This window comes from Bos javanicus, chromosome 3, assembly GCF_032452875.1.
Source record: "Bos javanicus breed banteng chromosome 3, ARS-OSU_banteng_1.0, whole genome shotgun sequence".
NCBI lineage: Eukaryota > Metazoa > Chordata > Mammalia > Artiodactyla > Bovidae > Bos > Bos javanicus.
The window spans coordinates 87,732,325-87,756,934 of NC_083870.1; the positions used below are offsets into that span (position 1 = coordinate 87,732,325).

Here is a 24,610-nt window from a genome sequence, read left to right on the forward strand (position 1 = left end):
AAAAGATTTTTATTTAAAATAATTTCCAATATTTTCCTGAATTGTTCTTGTTTTAACTTCTTCATATGTTCAATAGTGTTTGGTCTCTGTCTAAAAGTAAAAGCATAATAAACACATTTATTTGATTTTTAAAAAAGATTTAGCGACAATGTTAGAAACTAACTTCCTGGGTTTGATTCCTTGTTCTTTTTACTAGCAGCTATGTGAATTTGGGCAACTCTTTTAACCTCTCTTCATCCTAGTTTATCTATAAAATAGGAAACGATTGTACATATTTTACAAAATTAGTATGCTTGTTAATATAAGACTCTGTAGGTTAATGAACCTGTCATTATATCTGAATAGTGGTAATAGTTGAAGCAGATATTAGTTGTATGAGTAAATGAATACATAATGTGTAAGCAAGAGACAGGAAGGATAAAGCTCACAGAAGGAAGAGAACTTGCAGTCTTACTTGGCAAAGTTCAGTTAAACACATGTAATTATTTAATGTGGTTACACACAGTGAACTAGAAAATGTAAGCCTGTCTGAATTTATTAAGTATAATTTATTGTTTTGATTTTTCTCAGGCAGAAAAGGCTAGCTTGGTTCATTTACTGGATTTCCTAGGTCTGATTTTTCTTACGACGATTTGGGCCATTTGTCCTCGAGATAGTTTGGCACTTTTGGGCCAGTGGATACAGTCTAAACTGCAGGAGGTAAGTCCAAGACAAAAACTTGAATTTGCAATAGCTTGTGGTGCGGATATTTTAATATTACTGTAAAGAAAAAAAATCAGAAATTTTTTCATATTTTATCCTTACCATGACACATGGCTACTATGTTTTAGTGTCTTACATTTTCTCATTTGTAGTGGATACTCTTAATAATAGGCATTTAAATTAAAAATACTACTTCTCTTAAATGATGGAGATGGATGGGTAGGAAGGGCTTGGCAGCTTCTGGCGAACATAATTTTTTTGACATCTTTATTGTTGCTACAGAGAGAAAACCCAGTCACAACCCTTTCTTTCCTTCTGTTGTTTACCTTCAGATGTTCCTTTTGTCTCTCATAGTGACAGTGGTGTACTCACTGGATGACTCTTCCTTTCCCCCAATGTTTACATTTCGATGGGGAACTTTTTTTTTTTGGAGGATAATTGCTTTACAGTGTTGTGTTGGTCTCTCCTGTACGACAGCGTGAATCAGCCATAATTATACGTATATCCTATCCGTCTTGAGCCTCCCTCTCCCTCCCATCGCACCCCTCTAGGTCATCACAGAACACCAGGCTGGGCTCCTTGTATTGTATAGCAGCTTCCTACTAGTTATCTGTTTTACACATGGTAGTATATATATGTCAGTGCCACTTTCTCAACTCTTCCCACCCTCTGCTTCCCCACCTGTGTCCAGAAGTCCTTTTCTGTCTTCATTCCTTTCCTGCAAATAGGTTCATCAGCACTCTTGGGGAGCTCTTAAAACCTGTAAACTTTTATGGATACAGGGTTGGCAGAAGCTGCCTAATTTCTCCCACCACCTCATTCCAGCTAAGCTAGTATTACCTGGTAAATATTGAAAGGACAGTTTTAATAGGTGTTTGTTAACTTTTGCTTTATGCATAATGATAGTCATCTGATAAAATTTGTGGGGTCCTCCATCTTGCTCAAAACAGTACACTACTGAAAGGAGGTCTTGCAGTCTTAATATTTGCTTTGCTGGCTGTGATTATTTTATTTTACATCTTTACATCTTGTCCTGGGAGGTTTGGTTATTTAGGAACAATCTGTGATTTGTGTATATTCAGTGATTTGTGGAGCACCCATCAGAGTGCCATCTGGGTGCTATTTAAATCTAATCTGTAAAATTCTTTGAGACAAATTGCTTTGGAAATTGAATAACTAAATCTTTTATTCAGTGTTATTGTATCATTTGGTTTCATTTGTATTGAAATAAAAGTTCTTAAAGGGAAAGAGAAAAAATGGTTATTGCTTAAGTTACAGAATCTCATATTTTGAATTTTATTTTTATCGTTCATGTGCTGGGAAGTCAAAGAAGGTAATGCAGGTTTTCCACCATTTATCAGTAGATAGCATTTTGTGTAATGGAATCAGAAGATTAAGTCATAAGGAAGATAACTGGAAGCTGTTTCTCTGTTGAAATGCTTGATGATCCTGTTGCTTGAGTATAATTCTTTAATAATTACACTGAAACTCAAGTAAGGATTACTTCTGTTTGAACTCTTTTTTTTTTCCTCTATTTTTTTTCTCTGAATCAAGGCCCCCTCCCAATAATTTTGGTGATGAGGAAATGCTTCTTTCTCTAGAAGTCTTGCTCATGGTGATGGGAGGGCAGAGAGGATTCTGATAGTGAAGTTACTGAGGGGGAAATGCTGACATTCTTTTGTCAAAGAAAGGAAGAGAGGAAGGAAGAAGGAGGGGCTCTCACTTAACCATTTGGATATAGTGTAGCAGCCCTCATAGAGCACTACCAGTTAAGGTTTTTGAGAGCTATTAGTAATACAGTAGCTAGCATGTATTGAGTACATACTATATGGTAGGCACCACGATAAACACTGTAACTTAATTTTGTACAGGGGCTAAGAATACAGGCTCTCATCAGATGGATCTGTGTTTGAATTTAATCTCTATTAGATTTAAATTCTGTAGAACTTCAACAGATGGCTGCACTTGTTATAGGTCTCAGTTTCTTTATCTGTAAGTTCAGATAGTAGTAGTGGCTAACTCAAAGCATTACTGAAGGTTTAATGATAACATTTAAAGCAGTATTTCTCAATATAAACACTATTCACATTTTGAATTAACAAAGAATTGACAAGATAATTCTTTGTTGTGGGGAATTGTCCTCTGCATTGCAGAAAGTTTAGTAGCCTCCACACATTTAGATGCCTCTACCCACTAGATAGGGACTTCCCTGGTGGCTCAGATGGTAAAAGCATCGGCCTACGATGCGGGAGACCTGGGTTTGATCCTTGGGTTGGGAAGATCCCCTGGAGAAGGAAATGGCAGCCCACTCCAGTATTGTTGCCTGGAAAATCTCATGGACAGAGGAGCCTGGCAGGCTGCAGTCCATGGGGTCGCAAAGAGTCGGACACGACTGAGTGACTTCACTTCACCCACTAGATGCCAGTAGCTCTCCCCACTTCTTCCCACCCCTAGCTGCAGCTGTGACAGTCAAAAATATCACCAGACATTTCCAAATGTCCCCAAGGGATAAAAATCACATTCTGTTGATAACCACCGGTTGAAAGCATTTAGCCCAGCACCTGGTATAAAGTAAGGACTCAACAAATAGGAGTTATTACTTGCTCATTTTAACCCTCTGCAACTCTAGGAGTTTGGTACTATATGAAGTACTGCTATACTTTGCCACTATATGAAGTCACTGCTTCATTTTACATATGGTACTATTGGGCTTAGAAGGGTGGAAAAATACAGCCCAGAGGTAATAGTTAATAAGCACTCAGGCTTGAACATGTTTCTCTCCTTTCAAAGCCAATGTTTTTCATCAGTTTATAGTAGTTATACTATTAGTGCCAGTCAGTTTGTGGGGACACCTGTGGAACAGCTTTTGGTGATGAAGCCAGTATATAATACAGCTCAGCAATCTGAAACAGACATGATCGAGAAGGAAGCAAGTCATACCTAATGGTCACGTACTGTGGACTAGATCGACTTAGTTATTTCTAGCCGTCACTGACAGGTAATTAATTGCTTCCCCAATTAATAGCTCTTTTCTCAAAAAGTCCTGCCTATCCATCTTCTACAAAGTTTTAGTACTTACTGAAAATTAGTATTTAACTGGAAAGCATTCACATAAATACAAGTAATTAGGAAAATTAAAGTTACAATATCTATTTGTATTTTTTTATTGAAGTTGGAAGAAAGGTTCATTTTCCTAACTAATCAATACTTAGAAAACAAATAAGAAATTAAGATAATACATCAAAGAAAGAACATTGTGCTATATGGTTAATTTTCTAACTGAAATAAATCTCCTAGTAGTGTCACTGGCTAGTATATAGCTGCAGTTTTTCAATTTTCTTTTAAGACTGAAAGATCAGGATGTTTCTTGGCCATAATTAAAAAACCTATGTCAATAAACTTTCTCAGGGAATCCTCTACATAGTAAGTGGAGATTATAATCAGAAAAAAATAAAAGGACTCTGATACTATGGACTCTCCCAAAATTTGTAGGCATGGTTTTTTCCTATTTGTTCCTTATTTTTAAAATATTAATCTCTGATGGGGGAAATAAAGGTTGTATTGTTTTATACCATGGTGTGCTTTAAATGTTAATCATAGCATAAGAACTATATCCTAGATAATCCATGAAATTTATTTTAAAAATCTCATTTTGTTGCTTTTTTAAATGAAATAAATAGCCTGAATGGAACCTTTCTTTCTTATTTCTTAGTTTTTGTTTGATAGACCATATAGTAGAACGCTGGAGGCTGAAGCTGACAGAATTGGACTACAGCTTGCTGCCAAGGTAAAAAGTTTAGAAGTTGAAAATACACTATCTCCTTCATATAACAAAATACAATTGTATGTTGTCTTAACGAGGTTTGGCGTGGGCGTAGAATGAGAGTTTGACTATATATAATTTTTCACTAATACCTTTCTAAAAATAATTTTATTTATTTATTCTTGGCTGTTCTGGATCTTTTTTGCTGCATGGGCTTTTCTCTAGTTGTGGCGAGTGGGGGCTACCCTGTAATTGTGCTGCGTGGGCTTCTCATTGCAGTGGCTTCTCTTGTGGAACACGGGCTCTAGGGCACATGGGCTTCAGTAAATTGCCACATGTGGGCTCAGTAGTTGTGGCTCCTGGGCTCAAGAGCACAGGCTCAGCAGTTACGGTGCACAGGCTTAGTCTCTCTGCAGCATGGGGGGGTGGGTGCGGGGAGGGTCTTCTTCCTGGACCAGGGATCAAGCCCATGTCTCCTGCATTAGCAGGTGGATTCTTTACCACTGAGCCACCAGGGAAGCCCGTCATCAATATCTTTTTAAGTCTGTCCTCTCTGGAAGCTATTGCTATCTTTATTTGACTCTTTTCCCTTGTTTTGCTGATCTAAGGAGGCTTTCTGAATAAGATGATGTACAACTGTTCTTCCCCACTTGGAAAAGGGTTTATCTTGTTGTAGCTATAATCTCAGCTGAACAAACTGAATTTTTACCATTTAAATAAATGGTAGAAGAACAGTCTTATTACTTTGTATCTTTTAGGTTATAATTTTTGTTATAGCAGATGACTTATTTTTGCTAGCCACAGAGAGCAGCTCTGGGGTCTTATTTTGGTTTATGTTGGGTTTATTTGAAGCTACTTTTATGCCTGGCTACTGTTTTTTATCATGTGTGATAAATGTGTATTAGTAGGATTTAACATTAGAAGTAAAACTGCATTTTTAAAAATTGGTGAAAACAGTGCCACTTCAAATGTTAAATTCAAATTGTATTTGATTCTTTGTTGAGTTTTCAGTAGTTATCAGAAATCCTAACTATTGAAAATCACTCTTACCTGAATTTCTCATTATGAGTTTTATGTATTTAATTTCATAAATCGAGATTAAAATTCAAAGTTCAAAAAATTCAATAAATCCAAAAAAGCTATGTTCTTTGAATGTTGCATAAACAGGATTAAATGAATTCTCAGACCTCATAGATTAAGGGGTTCCCAAATAGTGGGCCACAGGTTAACTCTTTCAAGAATTTCCCAATTTTAATGTACTATGGTCTGTGAAATTTTCCCTCTAGGTAAGTGCCTTCTGTGTTCTGGCTCAGAAATATTTGCTTATTTCAATAAGTTGTTCCTGTTTTATTTCCAAGAAGTTTTCTTGTTTTTTTAAATATAAGGAAGAGGTCAAGATAATTTTTTCCCCATGTGGATATCTAATAGACTCAGCACTGATTATTGCAGATTTTCTTTTCTCCACTAAACTTCAATTTCTGTGTCATGAATGTGGGAGGCTATATGTGAGTCTGTTTCTGGACTCCCTGTTGTATTCCACGGGTTCGGTATTTATCTTTGAGCCAATACCACCTTTTCATTATAACTGTGTAATAAATTTCGACATCTCATTTCTTGATGCTGAAGCTGAAGCTCCAATCCTTTGGCTACCTGATGTGAAGAGCCTACTCATTGGAAAAGATACTGATGCTGGGAAAGATGGAAGGCAGGAGAAGGGGGCAGCAGAGGATAAGAAGGTTAGATAGCATCACTGATTCAATAGACATAAATTTGAGCAAATTCTGGGAGATAGTGGATGACAGAGGAGCCTGGCATGCTGCAGTCCATGGGGCCACAAAGAGCTAGACATGACTTAGCAACTAACAACAACAGCATGCCCAGTAGTGGGAATACTGGATCATATGGTGGTTTTTGGAGAAGAAAATGGCAACTCATTCTGGTATTCTTGCCTGGGAAATCCTATGGACAGAGGAGCTTGGCAGGCTACATTCCACGGGGTCGCAAGAGTCGGACACAACTTCGCGACTAAAGCACCACCATGGTGGTGTTAGGCGTAACTTGTTAAGGATCTCCATGCTGTTCTCCACACTGACTGTATCAGTTTACATTCCCACAGCAGTGCAGCGTGGTTCCCTTTTCTCCACACCCTCTCCAGCATTTATTGTTTGTAGTTTTTCTGATGATGGCTGTTACAATTGCTGTGAGATAATGCCTAAAAGTAGTTTTGATTTTCATTTCTCTTATAGTGAATAATGTCGAACATCTTTTTATGAGCTTCTTGGCCATCCCTGTGTCTCCTTTGGAGAAATGTCTGATTTCTAAGTTTTGACTCTCTAGTCCTGATAGACAGTCAAAGGCTCTTCTACCTCCTTCTGCTTGGGTTTCTTTTGATTTCTGCATATATTCTTAGTCTCTTGCTCTTCACTGCTTAAAATTTAATAAGATTTGCTGGTTGGAATTGTGAAACAGAGGATCAGACTCACCTCAGTGAGCTTTCCTTCTTTCTGGGATTTTGGCTTTTCTAGTCTTGGTTGACTTGATAACTCTCCAGTACCTTTGAACAAGTATTATTTATGTTTTATCCAAATTTTCTAATCACTTTTGATGGAAACTTTGGTCTGCTATAATAAGCTACTTGTCTCTATCACTGTTAGGAGAGGAACTCCCTAATGCAGTCTTTTAAATAGCTATCTAATATTCTGTAATTTGGACAACTCATTTAACTATATGCTTATTGATGAACTTCTGGAGGTACTTCTAGTTTTTGTTGTTGTTACTGTTTTTATTGCGATAATTCTGAAATTGACAACCTTATACACATATCCTTCCGCTCCTTGGGCTTTTATAGCTATGGGGTGGGGTTGCTGGCATTTCAATGTTTACTTTAAAAGACACTCTCAATTATTTCAGAATGTTACTAGCAAGTCTTACCAGTGACAAAACCAGAATGCCTTTTTAAACTCCCCTCAACAGCACTGTTCTTAATACCTTTTGTGTTAATTTGGACAAAAAATGAGATCTCAAAAATTGCTTTTAAAACTTGAATTTTCTTGCTTAGCAGTAAAGCTGAGCATAATGTTTTATTTTCATTGGCTCTTTTAAAAACGATTTCTTCTTTTGTGGCTTGCCTTTTATTGTGTAAAAGGCAATCTACTTTTGATGAGTAGATTTTAAAAATACATATTCTAGCCTCCCCCCTTGGAAATTCAGAATCAGTAGCTAGGTGACCAAGGTCTGAGTCTGGAGTGTCTTTAGGAGCTGCAAATGATTCTGATATCCAGTCAGATTTGGAAATTACTACTTTGAGTAATCAAATGTCAGTTTTGTTTTTTGAGGTCATTTGGTAAGTTAAATTTCCTGTTTTATTAAAAAAAAGGAATTAAACTAGAGAAGTTATTAAAGAAATATTGATATTCCTTTGATTATTTATGATATGCAATCCATATTATATATATTTTAAAGAGTATATCTGGGTAGATAAAACTATGATTTCACTTTCTTTGTGTTGTGGACTAGTGACCTTTTACCAGTTGTGGTATTATGGTTTGTTTATTTAGTTCAAAGGAGAAAACAGTATTGCTGCAGATGTTAAGTGATGAATCCATAGTGATGAAGTAATATCTTTATTATGGAGCACTTAGGATATAAAAATGCCATCTCTGAATACAAGTATTTCTTTTCCTTCCAAAGGGAGAAATAAGTATGAAAACCTCAATTATGTTCATACTACCACTTTATTCTGTGTCACCTTTATAGATAGTAACACCATTATCTGCCATTTAATATTTATTATATTTTTATACTTTGCTTAGCATTTTAAATGATCAGATTGATCATATTCTTTGCAGTCAAAGGTGGAGAAGCTCTATACAGTCAGTAAAAACAAGATTGGGAGCTGACTGTGTCTTAGATCATGAACACCTTATTGCCAAATTCAGACTTAAATTGAAGAAAGTAGGGAAAACCACTAGACCATTCAGGTATGACCTAATCAAATCCTTTGTGATTATGCAGTGGAAGTGACAAATAGATTCAAGGGATTAGATCTGATAGAGTGCCTGAAGAACTATGGATAGAGGTTCATGACATTGTACAGGAGGCTGTGATCAAGACTATCCTCAAGAAAAAGAAATGCAAAGAGGCAAAATTGTTGTCTGAGAAGGCCTTACAAATAGCTGAGAAAAGGAGAGAAGCGAAAGGCAAAGGAGAAAAGGAAAGATATGCCCATTTGAACGCAGAGTTCCAAAGAATAGCAAGGAGAGATAAGAAAGCCTTCTTTAGTGATCAATGCAAAGAAATAGAGGAAAACAATAGAATAGGAAAGACTAGAGATCTCTTCAAGAAAATTAGAGATACCAAGGGAACATTTCATGCAAAGATAGGTACAGTAAAGGACAGAAATAGTAGGGACCTAACAGAAGCAGAAGATATTAAGAAGAGGTGGCAAGAATTGGCAGAAGAACTATGCAAAAAAGATCGCCATGACACAGATAATCACGATGGTGTGATCACTTACCTAGACCCAGACATCCTGGAACGCAAAGTCAAGTGGGCCTTAGGAAGCATCACTATGAACAGAGGTAGTGAAGGTGATGGAATTCCAGTTGAGCTATTTTAAATCCTAAAAGATAATGCTGTGAAAGTGCTGCACTCACTATGCCAGCATATTTGGAAAACTCAGCAGTGGTCACAGAATTGGAAAAGGTCAGTTTTCATTCCAATTCCAAGGAAAGACAATGCCAAAGAATGCTCAAACTACCACACAATTACACTCATCTCACATGATAGCAAAGTAATGGTCAAATTTCTCCAAGCCAGGCTTCAGCAGTATGTGAACCATGAACTTCCAGATGTTCAAGCTGGTTTTAGAAAAGGCAGAGGAACCAGAGATCAAATTGCCAACATCCGTTGGATCATTGAAAAAACAAGGGAGTTCCAGAAAAACATCTCCTTCTGCTTTATTGACTATGCCACGGCCTTTGACTGTGTGGATCGCAACAGACTGGAAAATTCTTAAAGAGATGGGAATACCAGACCACCTGATCTGCCTCCTGAGAAATCTTATGCAGGTCAAGAGGCAACAGTTAGAACTAGACATGGAACAACAGACTGGTTCTAAATTGGGAAAGGAGTTCGTCAAGGCTGTATATTGTCACCCTGCTTATTTAACTTATATGCCGAGTACATCATGAGAAATGCAGGACTGGATGAAGCACAAGTTGGAATCAAGATTGCCGGGAGAAATATCAATAACCTCAGATATGCAGATGACACCACCATATGGCAGAAAGAGAAGAGGAACTAAAGAGCCTCTTGATGAAAGTGAAAGAGGAGAGTGAAAAAATTGGCTTAAAACTCAACATTCAGAAAACGAAGATCATGGTATCTGGTCCCATCACTTCATGGGAAATAGATGGGGCAACAGTGGAAACAGTGACAGACTTTATTTTTGGGGGCTCTAAACTCACTGCAGATGGTGATTGCAGCCATGAAATTAAAAGACACTTGCTCCTTGAAAGAAAAGTTATGACCAACCTAGACAGTGTATTAAAAAACAGAGACATTACTTTGTCAACAAAGGTTCGGGTAGTCAAAGCTATGGTTTTTCTAGTAGTTATTTATGGATGTGAGAGTTGGACTATAAAGAAAGCTGAGCGCTGAAGAATGGATGCTTTTGAACTGTGGTGTTGAAGAAGACTCTTGAGCGTCCCTGGGACAGCAAGGAGATCCAATCAGTCCAACCTAAAGGAAATCAGTCCTGAATATTCATTGGAAGTACTGATGGTGAAGCTGAAACTGTCAATACTTTGGCCATCTAATGTGAAGAACTGACTCATTGGAAAAGACCTTGATGCTGGTAAAAATTGAAGGCAGGAGGAGAAGGGGATAACTTAGAGAGTCAGATGGTTGGATGGCATCACTGACTCAATGGACATGAGTTTGAGTAAATTCCAGGAGTTGTTGATGGACAGGGAGGCATGCTGCAGTCCACGGGGTCGCAAAGAGTCAGACATGACTGAGCAACTGAACTGAACTGATCCTCGATGGTCAGTTTGAATATCCGGAACTTGACTCTTATTTGTGGCGTGTGTCCTCTTTTTGGACACTGATGCATCAGACTCCGTTGACTTCTTGCCACTTAATAGTCAGATCACGTAATTCTCTTATTCCTAATCCTTTCCTTATCAAGCAACCTTCTGATTGTAGTCGGACTTCCTTTGCCTGGACTGCCTTGCCTGCGAGGGAGAGAACATGCTGACTTGAGGACACACATGCCCTGTGCCCTTGTAGTTTGGGTAGTGATAGTTACTGCTGTCACCTAATAGGTTGGCATTCTGATTTTACGTCTGTCTAGTGAGCTTGGTTAATGGAAACTGTTCCTGAAAGATGGATCTATTGGTCATGTGCTGTCCCATTGGATTTATGAGCTTTTAAGGCCAAGGGCTAAATAGAAATATGGAAAATCCATTAGAATCAAGTTACTCGAGATTCCTCTTTCATGGTAAGCAGCTTCTCTCTTCTAGAGACACTCTTTGTCTACTCTGCTATTGGCTGTGAGTGAGTTTGTTTTTTATATTTGCATTCTTATAGTTTTAATTTTTCATTTAATTTTTATAAAAATTAAAAAGTTTTAAATTATCATTATATAAATAACCAGAATGACAAATACAGTTGTAAAAATGGATAGAACTAAGGTGTCCTAAGCACAGAGTAACAGCTAACTGTCCAGCTGACAAAAAGATAGCCTGATTTTGTTGTGTGTTTATTCATTTGTCCCTGTAAAAAGAATTTGACACTTTACCGTCATTTACAGAAATGACTCTTGTTTATTTGATTTCACAAAAAGCTGTACCATGTTCATATATTTTTTGAGTATCTGTTTCTTAAATATGAGAAAGAAAACTAGTTTTCTTTTGTTTGTGCTAAGCTGGGGGACAGCCTCTTGATTATTTTTGATTGTCATACTGACTGTGGAGGTAGGATTGCTGATGTTTAGTGGGCATGCAGTGGGCAGGGATCTTAAATACCCTGTAGTGGCCCAGAGAGCTCTCCAGAATGAGGTATTGTCCAGCCCCCAAATCTTGAAAGTGCCCCTCTTAAGAAACATAGTTGGCCGATTGCTTCAAGTGATCTGAATAACTGTGCACATAGCACCATCTAGTGGGGGAAATATCAATAGGTAATAAGCAAAACTTCCTTTCATAGCAGGAGTGAGAAAATTAAAAAATCTGAACTCTCTGTAAAATGATAAGTTATAGAATCCCAGATTTTTGAAGCAGGAAGGAAAACTGGAGATAATCTGATCCATCTTCTCCTTTTACAGATTAGAAAATTAGGGCCCAAAGAGGTGCAGTGATTTGTCCAGTAACATACGTGTGTGTGTGCGTGCTAAGTCGTTTCAGTTGTGTCCAACTCTGCAATCCTATGGACTGTAGCCCACCAGGCTCCTCTATCCAGTTGTTCAGGCAAGAATAATGGAGTGGGTTCCCTTGTTACAGGCTTCCCAGGTGGCTCTAGTGGTGAAGAACCCGCCTAACAGTGCAAGAGATGAAGCACACGCAGGTTCCGTGCCTGGGTCGGGAAGATCAGGGCCATGGCAACCCACTCCAGTATTCTTGCTGGAGAATCCCGTGGGCAGAGGAGCCTGGTGGGCTGGAGTCCATAGAGTCGTAGAGTTGGATACAACTGAAGTGACTTAGCATGCAGTTAGTACTACAGCAAGAGCCAGGGCTAGAATTCAGGTCTCAGTTTTCCAGGTTGGTAATCTGGCCTTTTACATAGCGAACTGACTATCTTTGTGTCCTATTTGTGTTAAAGTCTTATGTTTTTAGTGATTTATTTAAGAAAAAAAATAATAAATGAGAACGTCTCATTTACTAGGTGTGCCATGAAGTCAGCTCCCCTAATGCACGTGTTATAGATTACATCTTATTTTGAACCTGATTGTTTCACCTAGAGAAAAGAGACAAGCTGTTGTGATTTCATTTAATTTTTTTTTAGTTGCTCTGATTTCAGCACAAGTTTTTGAATCTTATGATAAAACATTTTAGGATAGATAAATAAATGCATGAAAATTTATTAAAATTATGTAGAACTGACATGTTGGCAATCAAAAATGCAGAAAACTTTAAAATGAAATGAATTATAGAATAATGGAAGTTGTCATTTTTCCTCTTTGTTAGGGTATATAAAATTGGTTTTGATAAGTCATTGTTTTTCTTTTTAAGTGAGTGGGATTGGCACATATTGAGAATAGTTTAGCAATAACCATCTCAGGACTATGTCACATTTAGTTGGTTGTAAAAGAGCAGTTTTTAATTATTGACTGGAGAATATTGTTTAAACAAGAAGTGGGTTATAAGGTGAGCTTTAACAAGTGGTACGATATTGGCAAAAGGAACCTATAAGAGACTGAAATAAACTGAGACATCCTGGTAGATGATGATGGTAATGGTAGTGATGGTAACAATGATGATGATTTTTGACAACAGTGATAATAATAGTTCACATTTCTTTATGTATTGCTCATGTTCTGAGTGTTTTTAAATATGCTACCTCTTTTAATCTTCATAGCAACCCTGTGAAGTACAATTATTCTTTCATTTTTATGGATGAAACTGAGGGATGGAGAAAGCAAGTAACTTGTCAAAGGGCTCACAGATAATAAAGTTTTCTCCTCCTACTTCTGAAATGGAACTTTTTGATAATATTGGTTTGGCCAAAAGTTTTGCTCTGTAAGATGGTATGGAATAACTCGAACAAACTTTTTGGTCAACCCAATACTTTAACCTGCTAGGAACAGTTTTGGACATCTGTCCTGTTGTCCGTAAAATGACCATTTTTATATATGTTTTCAGTTCCTTTAAATTTAATTTTAATATAGCCTCAGTGTATTCTTCTACATCTAAGAATCCAGTTACCCTTCTGCTACAGTTCTTTATAGTGTTATCTCAGATGGCTGTTTTATCTACCACATGTCTATGTAGAATACAGGGGAGAATGCCAGAATGACTCAGATAAGTGTAGGGTGTTGTTGCCATTCCAAAGAAAAATTCAGAACTGCTAGTGTCAGAATTTACCTCTTAGAGAACATGGTATCTGGCAGGAGTTTGGTTGGAGAGTCTAGGTGAATAGAAAGACCAAGATTTAGAGATACTTTTCTTCTGCTGCATTTCTCTTTCTCTCTTCCTCTGGGACTTCTATAATGTATAAATTGGTCTGCTGATGGGTAATATTGCATAAATTCCTTAAGCCTTCTTCATGAGATGATTTCTAATGCCTTGTCTTCGAGTTCACTGATCCTTTCTGGATCTAGTCTGATGTTGAATCCCTCTACTGAAATTTGTCAGTTTATTTATAGTATTCTTCAGTTCCAAGATTTTTGTTTGGTACTCTAGTAATTTCTATCTCTTGGCTGCAATTCATGCATTTCTCCTGACCTCGATGAGCAGCTTTATAATGGCTGGTTTGAATTCTCTATCAGGTAAATCGTCATTAGGGTTGATTTCTGGAGATTTAGCTTGTTCCTTCAGGACTCATTTCCCCATTTCTTCATTTCTCTTGACTTATGGTATTGGTATCTTCACAATGGAAAAAACAACCACTGCTTTCAGTCTTCACAGACTGGCCTCAAACAGGAGGAGATCTTTGCTGATCAGCCCAGCCAGAGACTTAGGTAACCTCTCAAACATTCAGGCTAGTCTGAATCTGTCTTTGGTCCCCGTGCTCCCCAGGCATCTAAAGTACTCTAGAGTCTATCAGTGCCTTAGATAGATGTGACAGTGGCTAGTCCCTTGGGCAGCTCCTAGAAATGTAGGAGCACTACATGTGTGGTTCACCTCCTACTGCCCCAGGGCACTGGGATTTTTGTTGTTGTTGTTTATGTGGTGTATCCCATTGATTTATTTGTGGACATTGAAAAATCCTTGCATCCCTGGGATAAATCCCACTTGGTCATGGTAAATGATCTTTTTAATGTATTGTCGGATTCAGTTTGCTAGTATTCTGTTGAGGATTTTCGCATCATGTTCATCAGTGACATTGGCCTGTAATTTTTGTGTATATGTGAGATCTTCATCTGGTTTTTGGTGTCAGGGTGATGCTGGCCTTACAGAATGAATTAGGAGGTGTTCCTTCCTCTTCGGTTTTTGGGCATAGTTTCAGAAGTATAAGTGTTAACTCTTCTCTATGTTTTTGGTAGAATTCACCTGTGAAGCCCTCTAGTTCTGGACTTCTGTTTGTTGGGCGTTTTTAAATTATTAATTCAATTTCATTACTGGTAATATATTTTCTGTTTCTTCCTGGTTCAATCTTGGGAAATTTCTAAGAATTTGTTCATTTCTTCCAGGTTGTCCATTTTATTGGCATATACTTGTTTGTAGTAGTCTCTTATGATCATTTGTATTTCTGTGATATTGGTTGTAGCTTCCCCTTTTTCATTTCTAATTTTATTGATTTGAGTCCTCTCCCCCCTTTTTTTTTCTTGAGTCTGGCTAAAGGTTGATCAGTTTGTTAATTTTTTCAAAGAACCAGCTCTTAGTTTCATTGATTTTTTTTTTCCCCATTGGTTTTTGTTTTGTTGCTGTTTCTTTCCTTCTACTAATTTTGGGTTTTGGATTTTATTCCCCTTTCTCTGGTTTCTTTATGTGTAAGTCAGAGTTGTTTATTTGAGAGTTTTCTTGTTTCTTGAGGTAAGTGTGTATCACTATAAATGGCCCTGTTAGAACTGCTTTTGCTGTGTCCCATGGGTTTTGGTCCATTGTATTTTCATTTTCACTTATCTCTAGATATTTTTTGATTTCCTCTGTTATTTCTTCAGTGATCCATTGGTTGTTTAGTAGCATAGTGTTAGACCTCTACTAAACAGTATACTTTTAAACAGTCAAAGAATTTAAAGAAGAAATCACAAGGGAAATTAATAAATATAGAGATGAATGAAAATGAAAACAATATACCCAAAGTTAGCTCTCAAATATACAACTTAACTTTACAACTTAGCTAGAAAAAGAATAGACTAAACTCAGAGCTAGTAGAAGGAAATTTTAAAAAGATTAGAGTGGGGATAGATTAAATAGAGAATAGAAGAACAACAGAGAAAAATCAACAAAACCAAAATTTTGTTCTCTGAAAAGATAAACAAAATTGACAAATCATGAACTAGCTGGACTAATAAAAATATAAAGATGACTCAGATTACTAAAATCAGAAATGAAGTTGGGGACACTTTTACTGATTTTGTAGAAATAAAAAGATTATAATAGTGTGCTGTGAACAATTGTTTGCCCCAGATTGGATAGCCTAGATGAAATGGACAAATCCCTAGAAACACAAAACCTACCAAGACTAAATCATGGAGAAATAGAAAATCTGAATAGACCTGTAACTACTGGTGCTAGTGGTAAAGAACCTGCCTGCCATTGCAGGAGACGTAAGAGACACAAGTTCGACCTCTGAATTGGGGACATTCCCTGGAGGAGGGCATAGCAACCTGTTCCAATATTCTTGCCCAGAAAATCCCATAGACAAAGGGTCCTGGTGGGCTACAGTCCATGGGGTCGCAAACAGTTGGACATGACTGAAGTGACTTAGTACACATAACTAGTAATTAGATTGAGTCAATGATCAGAATCTTCCAACAGAGTTAAGTCTTGGATCTGATAGCATCACTGAAGAATTCTGCCAAATTTTTTAAGAATTAATATCATTACTTCTCAAATTTCCTAATAAGATTGAAGAGGAGGGAATACTTCCTTGTCTGTGAAACCCATATAATCCTAATATCAAAGCCAGACAAAGATGAACAAGAAAAGAAGGATTCCCTGGTGGCTCAGAAGGTAAAGCATCTGCCTGTAATGTGGGAGACCCGGGTTCGATTCCTGGGTCGGGAAGATCCCCTGGAGAAGGAAATAGCAATCTACTCCAGCAGTCTTGCCTGGAAAATCCCATGGACGGAGGAGCCTGATAGGCTACAGTCCATGGGGTCGCAAAGAGTCGGACACGACTGAGCTACTAGCTACTACTATGAACATCGGTGCAAAGATTCTCAAAAGAATACTAGCAAATAGAATTCAGAAGCCTATTACAAGGATTATACATTGTGGCAAAATGAGATTTATCCCTGGAATACAAGAATGGGTCAATATACAAAAATTAATCAATGATATGCTATTATCAACAAAATGAAGGAAAAAAGCTGTGTGATTATCTTAACTAATACAGAAAAAACATCTGACAAAATTCAGCACCCTTTCATGATAAGGAACAGGCAACAAAATAGAGACAAAAAGAAAACCGTATCACTGCAATGAAAACCATACATGAAAAACACAGCAGCAAAGACTGAAAACTTCCTTTAAGATCAAGAACAAGACAGGGATGCCCAGTTTCACTTCCACTCAACATAGTAGTAGTAGAACGTTTAGCCAGAGCAAGAAAAAGAAATAAAAAGCATCCAATTAGAAAAGAAGAAGTAAGATGATATGTGTGTAGAAAATCCTAAAGACTCTACCAAAAAAGCTGTTTAAACTAATAAGTAGCAGGCTACAAAATCAGCACACACAAATCAGTTGTATTTCTATTCATGAACAGTGAATAATCTAAAAATGAAAACTACAAAAATAATTCCATTTGTAATAGCACCCATAAGAGTAAAAGACTTGGGAATTAACTAAGGAGGGAAAAGGCTTGTACAGTGAAAACTACAAAACATTTCTGGAACAACTTAAAGATGACATGAATGAATGGAAAAACATCCTGTACTTATGGATTGTGAAACTCAATATTGCTAAAATGTCAGTACCCAAACCAATCTACAAATTCAGTGTAATCTCTGTAAAATGCCAGTGATCTTTTTTTTTTTTTTTTTGAGAAATAAAAGAACCCATCCTAGAGACTTCCCTGGTGATCCAGTGGCTAAGAGTCCACATTTCCACTGCAGGGGTTTCAGATTCAGTCCCTGATCAGGGAAGTTCCACATGCCACATGGCATGGCCGAAAAAAGAGAAAAACTTATCCTAAAATTCATATACAATCTTGAGGAACCTGAGTAGCCAAAACAATCTTGAAAAAGAACAAAACTTGAAGACTCATGTTTCCTGATTTCAGAACTTACTCTACAAGTGTGCAGTAATCCAAGCAGTGTGGTGTTAGTATGAAAGACTTATAGACCAATAGAATAGAGTAGATAGCCCAGAATTAAACCGTCATGCATATGGTCAAATGATTTTTTGCCAAAAGTGGAAAATGGGTAAAGGACAATCTTTTCAGGAAATAATTCTTAAAAAAAGAGGATCAGTTCAGTTCAGTCACATCTGACTCTCTGCGACCCCGTGGACTGCATCACACCAGGCTTCCCTGTCCATCACCAACTCCTGGAGCTTGCTCAAACTCATGTCCATAGAGTCGGTGATGCCATCCAACCGTCTCATCCTCTGTCATTCCCTTTTCCTTTCGCCTTCAATCTTTCCCAGCATCAGGGTCTTTTCCAATGAGTCAATTCTTTGCATCAGGTGGCCAAAGTATTGGAGTTTCAGCTTCAGCATCAGTCCTTCCAGTGAATATTCAGGACTGATTTCCTTTAGAATGGACTGGTTTGATCTCCTTGCAGTCCAAGGGACTCTCAAGAGTCTTCGCCAATACCATAGTTCAAAAGCATCAGTTCTTTATCACTCAGCTCTCTTTGTAGTCCGACTCTCACATCCATACATGACCACAGGAAAAACCATAGCTTTGACTGTATGGACCTTTGTCGGTAAAGTAACGTCTCTGCTTTTTAATGTGCTGTCTAGGCTTGTCATAGCTTTTATTCCAAGGAGCAAGCGTCTTTTAATTTCATGGCTGCAGTCACCATCTGTAGTGATTTTGGAGCCTAAGAAAATAAAGTCTGTTACTGTTTCCATTGTTTTCCCATCTATTTGTCATGAATTGGCAAATGGGTTCAGATGCCATGATCTTACTTTTCTGAATGTTGAGTTTTAAGCCAACTTTTTCACTCTCCTGTTTCACTTTCATCAAGAGGCTCTTTAGTTCCTCTTCACTTTCTGCCATAAGGGTGCTGTCATCTGCATATCTGAGGTAATTGGTATTTCTCCCTGCAGTCTTGATTCCAGCTTGTGCTTCATCGAATCCAGCATGAAGCATAATGTACTCTACATATAAGTTAAATAAGCAGGGTGACAATATACAGCTTTGATGTATTCCTTTCCAAATTTGAAATCAGTCCATTGTTCCATGTCCAGTTCTAACTGTTGCTTCTTGACCTGCGTACAGATTTCTCCACAAAAGAGTGGAGCTGGACCTTTATTAATACTGTATACAAAAACTAACTCAGACCTAAGTGTAAGACCTAAAACAAAAACTCTTAGGAAAAAAGCACAGGGCAAAACCCTTCATAGCATTCGTTTTGGAAATGATTTCTTAGATGTAACTCCAAAGGCACAATTGACAAGAGAAAAAGTAGACAAATTGGACTTCATGAAAATTAAAAAAAAAATTGCATCAAAAGACACCATTCACAGAGTGTTAGTTGCTCTGTTGTGTCCAACTCTTTGTGACCCTATGGGCTGTAGCCCGCCAGGCCCCTCTGTCTGTGGGATTTTCCAGGCTAGAATACTGGAGTGGGTTGCCATTTCCTTCTTCAGGGGATCTTCCCAACCTAGGCATTGAACCTGGGGCTCAAGCAGATTCTTTACCACCTGAGCCACCAGAGAAGCCCTATCCCCAGAGTAAAAAGAGACAACTCACAGAATGGCAGGAAATATTTGCAAATCATGTCTCTGATAAGGGATTAATATCCGAATATATAGAGAACTTCTAAAATTCAACAATAAAAACCTAATTCAAAAATGGGCAAAAGACTTGAATAGACATTTCTCCAGAGAAGAACTATGTGAATTGCCAATAAGCACATGGAAAGATGTTCAACACCACTGATAATTAGGGAACTGCAAGTTAAAACTACAATGAGATACTACTTACCATTCATTAGCAAAGCTATTATCAAAATAACATAAAATAACAGGTGCTGGCGAGGATATGAAGAAATTGGATGGAAGTGTAAAATGGTCCAGACACCATGGAAATGAAATGTTGGTTTCTGAAAAAATTTTAAATTAAAATCACCATATGATCCAGCAACTCCACTTATGGGTGTATTCCCTGGGAGATTGAAAGCTTGGTCTTGAAAAGGTATTTGTACACCCATGTTCATAGCAACATTTTCACAATAGCTAATGTGGAAGCGACCCAAGTACCCACTGACTGTTGAATGGATAAACAAAATGTGGTACATACATACAATGAGATGTCATCCAGCCTTTTTAAAAAGGCAGAAAATTCTATAGTATGCTATAACATGGATGAATCTTGAGGACATTATGCCCAGTGAAATGCCAGGTGTAAAAAGACAAATACTGTGTGATCCATTTATTTGAGGTATTTTAAGAGTAGTCAAAGTCATAAAGACAGGAATTGTTATAGTAGTTGCCTGGGGCTGAGGGGAGGGAAGAATGGAGGGTTGTTTAATAGGTACAGAGTTTCAGTTTCACTAGATGAAGAGTTATGAGTCTAGTTATGGGTACAGATGACTGTACAATAGTGTGAATGTATTCAGTACCACTGAGCCGTATAGTTAAAAGTGGTTAAGATGGTCAACTTTGTTATATGTATTTTACCACAATAAAAAAAGAATGGTGTTGCTTTAAACATTGAATAAAACTTACTTGAATTTCAAATCATTTTTTCTTTTCATTTTCTGAGTATTTAAAAATGGCTTTAATGGTGTTTATTAAAAATGATGTGGCATAGTTGTTGACTGTCTAAATTAGCGTACAGTATTCTTTATTTGTCTTTTTGTTTGTCACAGTTGCACTGTTTTAAGGCTGATAGCACATTAAGGCTTTTGATAGCACATTTTAGTCAATACAGTGTAATTTAAAAAATTGTTTTAATCAAAAGTAAAACTGGTTGGGAAATACAATATAACTACTTTTTTCCCAGCCACTTTTTACAGGAAAAATAAGTTAAGAAGTGTGAAAAAATTGAATAGGTTTATAATAATATTTACTAAATCACTTTATGTAGGATTTAGAAAATAAATTTTAGTATAAAATAAATATATTTTAATACATTTCAGAAATAACCTCCTCCACCATCAAACACCCCATTTATCTCTTAGGGTAGCTACTATTAATGTTTTTTAAATAGCTTTCCAGAAATGATCTATGAATAGATAAGTGTATATATATGAGTATATGATGGAATTGTACACACATATACACAAAATCTGTATACCCCATCTTTTTTTTTAAAGATTCATTTTTTGGTAAGGTATTTTGAATGGCTTAATTCAAATGTTCTTCAGTAAGTTCAAGGAAAAGTAGACAAATTGATGTGTACATTAAAACTATAACTGTCTTTAACAGAAAACAACAAAATTCTGTAAAGCAATTATCCTTCAACTAAAAAGTAAATAAATTTAAAAAATACATTACTCATACGTTGATAAATGTTCACTTCAAGTGAATTGACGAGGTAAATGTAAACAGATGTATTAAAAAGAAATCATAGAGTAATATCTCTGATTTCAAACTTGTGAAATCCTTCTTAAGAATAAATACAATAAAAGAAATTTGTAAAGGAGGAAGTTAAGCTTTGGCCAAAAAAATGTCAACAAATAAAACCTATAGTGTAGGTTTAATATCCTTTAAAAAAGATTTCCTAGAGGGAATGACTGATTTTAAATGTAAATGAATGCTAATAGTGGGTGGAATCAAACAGCATAAAAACACTAAATTTTTTCTGGAGTCAGCACTTTAATCTTATGTTCTAAAACGCAGAACCATTTTTGTAGTAAGATATAATGCAAATAAAATTGGAATTTCACATAAAAGTGTAACTGTCTTTATTTGAGGTCTTCTAATTATTCTGGTAGTATAGATGAAGAGTAAACTTTCTTTATTATAGTTTGTTAACAGATTAGATTTTAAAATCTTTTTATGAAAACCTAAAAAATTTTAATTTGTATGGAAGATTTTTGCCCTCAATATACATTCTTAATATCCATCACACTTCTTGGGAGTGGGATTATTGTGACGTCTAGTGGGAGGGAGAGGGAGGAGGATGCTTTACCATATTGTTGAGAGTTGTTGTTTTTTTTTTTTTAAGCAATGAGCGCGTTTTACTTTTATTAAAATGATAATGGTAAATATTTTTAAGAAATGTAATGACATAAAGGTAATTTAAAAATAATGTCCTCATTACTAAGCTTACGTTGTGCTTTTATTAATTTTGGTTTTAGGCCTGTGTGGACGTCAGAGCCAGTTCAGTGTTTTGGCAGCAGATGGAATTTGCAGAAAGCCTCCATGGTCATCCCAAGTTGCCAGAATGGTTGTCTACACACCCTTCTCATGGCAGTCGAGCTGAGCACTTGGATAGGCTCATACCTCAGGTGAGCTAACACTGCATAAGGCAAGACTTTATTGTTATGGTATCATTTATTTTTAATACTGTTACTTCCTGTGCCTAGAAAAAGAGCACTAGCCTGTCAGCCATTTTTATTACCATCAGTTTTCAAAGGATTTCACTGAAAAGTAAAAAATCCTGCTAGTCCACAAGTCCTGGTGAATAAATTGGTGTGTATAGTTGACTTTTCATGATAGTCAAGGTTTAGCACTTTTAGTATCATACTTTTTAGTTTTAACTGATTCGGTGAAAGTCTAAAAGTCAAGGTATGTTTTTCATCATACTGATCATAATCTTAGTGATTTCAGCTTATCATTAAAAATACCAGTTAATGAATTGTGTGAAATTTTGGGTTGAGTATTAATTCCAGTAGTGATGCTGGAATTTGTTTTGTTTTTTAGGGAAAAAAAAAAAACCTTCAGATTAGTTTGCTTTCTGGTTAGTTCTCTTAAAAGATAGAATAAAGTGTGTGCTGTGTGCTCTTTTTTTTTTTTCCTTTGTAGAATTCATTAATGGATCAAGCTGAAACAGCTTTCTCCCAAGTAGTATTCACTCTCTTCTAAAACTCTTTTGATTTAACATATTCAGAAGTGCTTTCCACATAGGTACAAAATGAATGTCAGTCGTCTCTAAGGCAGCCTGCATCCTCTCTTCTGCCTTATGTGCTTAAAAGCAGAATATTCGTTACCAATTTAAGAATTAGTCTTGGGCTAATTGCTAAAGGGATAACACAACAGATACAGATATATTATAAACGTCTCTTTAAATATGACTTCAAATTCAGAAGAACAAACATTGAGTACCTGCTATAAGAAAGATGCAAAAGAAATAATACATAGTCTTGATATTTTAAGATGCTAAAATAAGTAAAAAATGATTCTTAATATAATAAGGAATATTATTTATCATAAGAAAAGTAGAATGCAATGGTATACATTGTGAAGGAAGAATAACCTTATTACTTGGTGTAATAATAATAACCGTATTTTGGGGGTAAGCCTCTTATTTGTGGTAAGAAACTACCACAAGATTCATTCATTTATTCATATGATCAACATTTATTAATATTCATTGCTAATGTACTGTTCTGTGTTGTATTGTGCCGGGGAGTGAGCAAGGAACAAAGCAGCCTCTTGTTTTCTTAGAGCTAACATTCTAGTTAAGGAATGCAGATAATAAACAAGCCAACAAACATACATATAGTATGTCAAGCAGTTATAAGCACGTTGCAGAAAAACAAAGCGGATGAAAGGTGGGAGAGAGGCCTGGGCAACAGAAGGTATACTAGTCAGTGTTCATTTGTCAAGGAAGACCTTAATACACAGAATTTGGAAAGAAGCAGGGGAGCAAGTCCTGTGGATATCTGGAGGAAGAGTCTTCTAGGCTGAGGAAGCAGCTAATGCCCAGGACCGGAAGTGAGACTGTGCTTGCTTGGTATATTCAAGGAATAGCAAGACACTGGGGCTGAATGGAGTAAGGGAGGGGAGAATGGTTGAGGTGTGAGGCGTCTTCTAAACCACTGTAAGGTCTTGATTCTTATTTCAAGTGATATGGGAAGCTAAGCGAGGGCTTTGAGCAGAGGAGGCTTGATCTGGCTCAAGTGTTTTATAGTGATCACTGGGTCTCTTTTGTGGACTATAGGGGAGCAAGGGTGGAATCAGGAAGCCTATTTAAGAGGCTCTTGCAGTAATCCTGGTTAGAGATGATGGAGGCAGAAGAGCGGGAGAGAAATGGTCAGATTTTGGATGTATTTTGAAAAGAATGATGACTGGATTTGTTGATTTTTTGAGCTTACTTTATGCCTTTTATGAGCACCGGGTCAGCCAGACATAGGTTATTTAGACCTATCCTAAATACATTTCATTTATACTCTTAACTTTAAGGAAAAATACGTGAGAAAGAAAGAGCAGTGAAATTTACTTGATATAACGTGTAGTAGTTATTCCCCTTGAGAGACAACATGGGACTGGGACAGTCAGTTTCATAAGTAGCTGATTTGTATTGAAGAGCGCTGACTCTGAGAGTCTTCTTAGTGGCACCCCAGACCCAGGAACCTCATACTACCCTGGGAATGGCTTAACCTATCTCTAAATCCATAATAACCATATGGTTTTCTCTTAGAATTTCCTTTGCTTTTTGCTTAATGAAATTCTAAAAATACATGGTTTGCTTAAACTGGATAATGAGTTCTACCTAACTTTTATCTGAAGCCTGTCCTAAATTCCGGGTTTTTGTTTCATCATCAGATAACTAATGATCTTTAAAGAAGTAGTAAATGTTCTTTAGAGAAGTCTTTAAAATAATAATAAATTGAGTAGTGAGTATGAAAAAAAAAATGGTTGGAGAAACAGATATGTTATTTGGAAGCCAGTGACGAAGAAAAAATTAAGAGATATTTTTCTTCTAAAAATAAACTATTCTAGTTCGGAAGCTTAATTTGAAAACCTCATACAATTTCTTGTATTTTTCCCCCCAAGTGATTAAATTCAATTTGAAGGTAATAAAACTCTACTACAATATTGGGAGTAATTCAGTGATTGAAGTGAAACTGATAGTAGAAGAGTATATTGTTAATTAGAATACATAGTCATAATTCAGAGATCGGAATTCCCTACTATCATAGGTCTAATTTCTGTAATGAAAGAAAACGATTCCTCAGGCAGTATCTGGAATTATGTGAGTCTG

The 24,610-nt window shown here is 36.7% G+C and overlaps 1 protein-coding gene across 5 annotated transcripts in view; it reads left to right on the plus strand.

The window, feature by feature from the left end:
• Positions 1–24,610, plus strand: part of OMA1 (OMA1 zinc metallopeptidase) — a 100,206-nt gene that overhangs the window by 22,734 nt on the left and 52,862 nt on the right. For all 5 annotated transcript variants that reach the window (XM_061411789.1, XM_061411792.1, XM_061411788.1 and 2 more), the window contains exons 6-8: positions 571–699; positions 4,415–4,489; positions 21,762–21,911. In XM_061411789.1, coding sequence (XP_061267773.1) covers positions 571–699; positions 4,415–4,489; positions 21,762–21,911 — 354 coding nt within the window. The remainder of the gene's footprint in view (positions 1–570; positions 700–4,414; positions 4,490–21,761; positions 21,912–24,610) is intronic.